Here is a 5,425-nt window from a genome sequence, read left to right as displayed (position 1 = left end):
TCATCCCTGAACATATGATACCATGTTGGATAAACAACAACTAAGCTTTACTGAGGGCCAAAGACCATTACATATACATGTGAGGTAAAATGCATGAAACCCCTTATATAATGGGGATATGTACCGAAAAGAGACTACACACATCTAACAAGAGCCACGGTGGGAATAGATGCATTGTTGCTAGTCCATGTGATCAAGTCGTCCAGATATGACCTCTCTTTCAATGGGGTTCTTTTTAGGGAAATAAAAGCCTTTGCTTCTCTTTATTTTAGTCATTTTCAAGTTGAGTACTGCCCTCGGGCGTGTAATACAGTTGCAGACGCTCTTGTGTTGTTTGGGTCAATGATGGAGCTTGCACCTCCAGCCGTATGACCAGGTTACGCCCCTACCTTTGCCCAGCCCTTTGTAGCTAGTGATTCTGCTTAGCACGTTGGTTGATGGGACGACTTGGTCGCTAGACTGGGAGGGAGAATGGTGACCTTGGGCACGGCAATCTCGTGGAGCTTAACTGCATCCGTAAATTTTTCCGTTAAGTCCTTGTATGCTAAGCTTACCGAGGGATCAGTGCTGGACATAGCTAGGGGGACTGTGGAAGGCAAGGATCCTGCTTAAGACGAATATCTTCCTTTGGCAAATGTTCGGCAATCGCCTCCTCACTCCTGATAACGTGGCCAAACGAAACGGCCCATCCAACGGGTCCTTTGCAGTGTGCGGACTTGGGGAGGACGCTGACCACGTCTTCTTTCGGTGCCATTTGGCTCGCTTTACCTCGAATGCTGTAAGAGAGGATTTTGGCAAGAATTGGAATCCCCTCGTCAGGGGCTGACCTTCTCGCCTTTCTTCGGGCACACCAGGGCACATTTGCTAGGATCGTGTGGCGTAGCGTTTGGGCGTTGCTATGGTCATTATGGACTGTCCAAGAAGAAATTCCCTTCTCACCCAGTTGACGTCATTTTTAAATGTCACCTCTTCTTACCGATTTGGACATCATTAGGGAAACAACGAGACTCTAAGCTCATGCAGGAGGTCATGGAGCGGATCAGGTGCATTCGGATTTCTTCACGGCAAGACTCTTCGCACACCTGAGCCTATTTTGTGGGACTTGGAGCTAGATTTGGTGGCCTGGACCTTTGGGTTGTCATAGTTGTATCTTTGTTTGGTTCAGTTCCCGTGGACTTGTATTGCTCTATATTCAGTACCTTTGTATGATGTTATGGTTTAATTTTGTTGGATGCTGCCTTGGTTGGCTTTATTAATTTAAAACCGAACGCATCTTGCATCTTAATCTAAATAAAAAAGTACTATTCAAATTAAAAAAGAAAAGAAAACTAAGACCTTGTGAGCATATGTTACAGCCGTAGACATGCATTATATGGATTGGAGGTGCACCTTTCTTTCGGGAATACAGATAAGCAATTCTGCTGACATTTTTACTGAAATTTCAAGGATTTTCGTAATCCTGGTTCGTACCAAAGTCCAAAATATATATTTTCATTATCAGTTCTGTATATCTAAACTCGAGCATAATTTGAGCAGATTTGAAAATTTGAAGTCAGAACTGATTGGTTAAACTGTTGCAGTCCCCGCCCCCGGCACTTTTTTTTAAATGTGACCCGCAAGATGGCAATTTTGTTTGCATAAAGAAAAAAAACACCCAGGCCCAGTCCAGCCCAACAAGCTGAGCAGGAATGTGATGGCGCTTGTGCCGCAGACGCCGCGTTTCGTTTCCGATCCCAGCCGCTGCACCACATGTGCCATCGTGAAACCAAAACCCCACCCAAATTCCCCGCTCCTGCCTCAAATCTCCGTCTCTCTACTCGCCGGACATGAAGGAGACAGCGGCGGCGCGACCTGCCGTCGAGAAGAATGAGGCGGTTGCGGCGACGCCCGCACGCAAGAGGCGCGCATCCGACGAAGCGTCTGGGTCCAGGTCCAGGTCCAGGTCACACAAACTGGCACGTGATTGCGGCTGCGACGGCGATCTCATCAACAATCTTCCGGATGTTATCCTCGCCACCATCGTCTCCCTCCTCCCCACCAAGTACGGCGTCCGCTCGCAGGCCGTCGCCCGTAGATGGCGTCCTCTCTGGCGCTCAGCGCCTCTCAACCTCGACGCCTCCTACGTCCTTTGCTCCAACGACTTCGGGCGCTTCTCCCTCGTCTCCAGGATCCTCTGCGATCACCCTGGCCCGGCCCGCCGCTTCGCGTTCGACCGCATCCACCTCCACAGAGAGGAAAAAAGGTACGCCGAGGAAGCCGCTCAGCTCGAGAGCTGGTTCAACTCCCCGCTCCTGGACAACCTCCAGGAACTCGATATCGTCTTCTCGCTCTTGGAATATTCGTGTGGGCAGTCTGAGAAGGAGAAGCGCTATCCGCTGCCACCGTCGGTGTTGCGCTTAGCACCAACCCTCCAATTGGCCAGGATTGGCTCCTGTGATTTTCCAACGGAGATTTCACCAGCGCTGAATTTCCCCCTCCTCAGGCAGCTCGACCTACGGCGCGTTTCCATCTCCGAGGATGTCTTCTCCGGGGTGCTCTCTGGCTGCCATGTCTTGGAGAACTTATACTTGTCGGAGATTCGTGATGTAGGTTGCCTCCGCATATGCTCGCCAACTCTCAGGATCATCGTCATCTCTTGTTTGTTTGAAGACAACGGAGAATTGGTCATTATGGAGGCCCCTCGCCTTGAAAGATTGCTGTTACATTAGCCAGGCTCAGGTAGTGAGATTATCCGGGTTGTTAGCGCACCTAAACTGCAGATGTTGGGCCTTTTGTCTCCCTGCATCTCAGAAATTGAAATTGCTAATATAGTCTTCCAGGTAATAGCTGCATCAGTCTCTAGGATTTTACATGAAATTCTCACTTTGAGAAGCTTTTTCAAAACCCCGTTGTTTTCTTCAGGGATTGATCCCATCCATCTCGGAGAACTCAATAAGCACCGTAAAGGTTTTGGCTCTCAAGTTTTCTGGCCCTGCTTTGGGTGCAGTTCTCAACATCCTTAGATGCTTTCCCTGCTTGGAAAAGCTGTATGTCATTGTAAGTATTCATCTTTCTTTGTTATAAATCTCATAATGAGTATTTGATTCTCATCTAATAAACTCTAGTTTGTAATTACTTTAACATATGTTTGTTATGTTCTTTCCCAGTGGGATGAATATGTAAAGGCAGAGATAAAAAATGTGCGTGAGTATGACCCACTAGATCCAATCAAATGCCTTGAGAACCATCTCAAAGTATTGGTATTGAAGAATTACAAAGGTGGTGAGGAAGATGTTGGCTTTGCCAAGTTCTTTGTTTTGAATGCAAAAGTGCTAAAGGAAATCAAATTTGGAGTTTGTAAGAAAATTGACATCGACAAGAAATGGATGACTGATCAACTCATGCTGCTAGAAGTGGAAACAAGACCTTCACCTGACACTGTATTCAAATATAGAAGTGGTTCTTCTTGTTGGGACACTTATTTGGATACCGAGGACTTATCCGTTGCCGACCCTTTCAGCTGTTGTTTTTTAGACGGGTAGATACTCTTTCAGAAGCATATCTGTGATCTGTCAATGGCGTATCTCCTTGGTTGCTTCGTTCGCAAATTATGTACCTGATGGTTGTGCTGTCTTCCGTCTGGAAGGGAAGATCGTGGATGCAGCCTAGTTAATTCTAAGTATCAGTCAACAGGGCATGATTATGTTTGAATTTGCTAGTTCCAATCGACGCTTCATGCTTGTTTTGAAAACTGAACTATCCTTTCTTTTTTACCAGAATGTATGTGATTTATTTTTACTGCGAGTTAATGACTGTGCAAAGTAAACCTAGTACTATTACTATGTTACTTTATATTGCCATTGCAACCTTGGTCCCCGTTGATACAATTCATCTAGTGTTTACAGTATGTGCATTCACTGACAATCATATATTCTTATTTCCTTGTTTGATCTCACGCATGAATGTTATATTTCTGGACACTGTAATGACAGTGTGCAACTTCTTGCATGTGTAGAATAAATCACATTTCTCTTAAAATTCCAGAAGTTGTCTTTACATTTGAAGTTGGAAAAATCCCAGTGTTTTCCTACCCAAGGGATGGTGATGCCTACCAAAACCATAAATCAGGGAGATAATTTTCATGGTATTTCTGCTTGGTCCGGTTTTCCTTTCGTGGCATTGTTTGCATATAATGAGTTGCAAAATAATTATTAGTTGTCTCTACTGGTAAGTGTATATATCCCAGTTTCATAGAAAGTCAGTAGAATTTATTGCCTTTGTACTTCTCTTTGTCGAAAAAAGCTTTCACCCCGCTTTATATTATAAAGCCAACCGCACAACAAGCATCCAACAAGGTCCAACACAAAGCCACGCACACACACACGGAAGTCCACAGGAACAAATAGTACATGAAAGGGTCAATGCTGAGGGCACAACACAACAAGCCCTAAACCCAAAACACACACGCCACAGAGCCGCCAGGAGTTCTAGTCAGGCTCAGGTGGGGGAGGCGGTAGCGGGGGAGCCACGCAGAGAGACGGAGATTTGAGGCAGGAGCGGGGAATTTGGGTGGGGTTTTGGTTTCACGATGGCACATGTGCTGCGGCGGCTGGGATCGGAAACAAAACGCGGCGTCTGCGGCACAAGCGCCATCACATTCCTGCTCAGCTTGTTGGGCTCAGCATTGACAATATGTTTTTCATCCCGCGTTTTAGGTATAGAAACTTCCAAATTAAGTTTTTCATCATAAGATTGCATCAAGGCATCAACAATATGTTTGGTAAAAGCTTTGTTTTGACTATAAGCATGAGGAGAATTAACAACGGATTGCAACAAGGAAATACAACCTTTTAAAGAGCAATTATCATAGTCAAATTCCTTGAAATCCGAGATAGTGTGTTCAACATTATTAGAAGTTGAGGATTCTCCAATCTCACTTTTACCAAATTTAGCATCAAGATCTAAAGACTCTGAATTCTTGGGACGCTTTCTAGGCAAAGTTGATTCATCATCAGTCCCAAAATCATCAAAATTCATATTGCAAAACATAGATCTAATAGGAGACGCATCAATAACTTTAAGATCCTCATCATTATTTTCACATAATTTTTCTGGTTTAGCGGCCATCTTATTGACTAAGGTGGCTTGCTTGTTAGAAATTTTGGCTATAGCATTTTTAAGCCGGGTAATTTGAGCGTTAACACCATAGAATTCTTTATTCATATCATCAAGCTCTTTGTTCATAAACGCCAAAAAACTTTTTTGTTTCTTAAGCTCTTTTCTATAGAAATTATTATGCTCAAATTGCAAATTCATAAAGCTTCTAATATTCGATTCAATCTCATCCATCCTTCTGAGAAGGTGGTCAGGACCTTTAGGCAAAGCCATAAGGACAAACATGCACACAAGCAAGCAGAAAAACGGCAAGCGAAAAAGAGAGAAGGAG

General features: G+C 44.5%; 1 protein-coding gene across 1 annotated transcript; it reads left to right on the top strand.

The window, feature by feature from the left end:
• Window positions 1-1,826: 1,826 nt before the first annotated feature.
• LOC119350244 (putative F-box/FBD/LRR-repeat protein At1g78760) lies at window positions 1,827-3,778 on the top strand. The gene is made up of 3 exons (XM_037618172.1): window positions 1,827-2,819; window positions 2,902-3,036; window positions 3,147-3,778. Exon 1 carries the CDS (start codon window positions 1,827-1,829, stop codon window positions 2,706-2,708), a length of 882 nt encoding a protein of 293 aa, XP_037474069.1. The 3' UTR covers window positions 2,709-2,819; window positions 2,902-3,036; window positions 3,147-3,778.
• Window positions 3,779-5,425: the final 1,647 nt, after the last annotated feature.

The sequence above is a fragment of the Triticum dicoccoides genome, chromosome 1B (genome assembly GCF_002162155.2).
Source record: "Triticum dicoccoides isolate Atlit2015 ecotype Zavitan chromosome 1B, WEW_v2.0, whole genome shotgun sequence".
NCBI classification, from domain to species: Eukaryota; Viridiplantae; Streptophyta; class Magnoliopsida; order Poales; family Poaceae; genus Triticum; species Triticum dicoccoides.
Note: the sequence above shows the minus strand (reverse complement) of the source record. Positions and strands in the feature narration are given on the sequence as shown.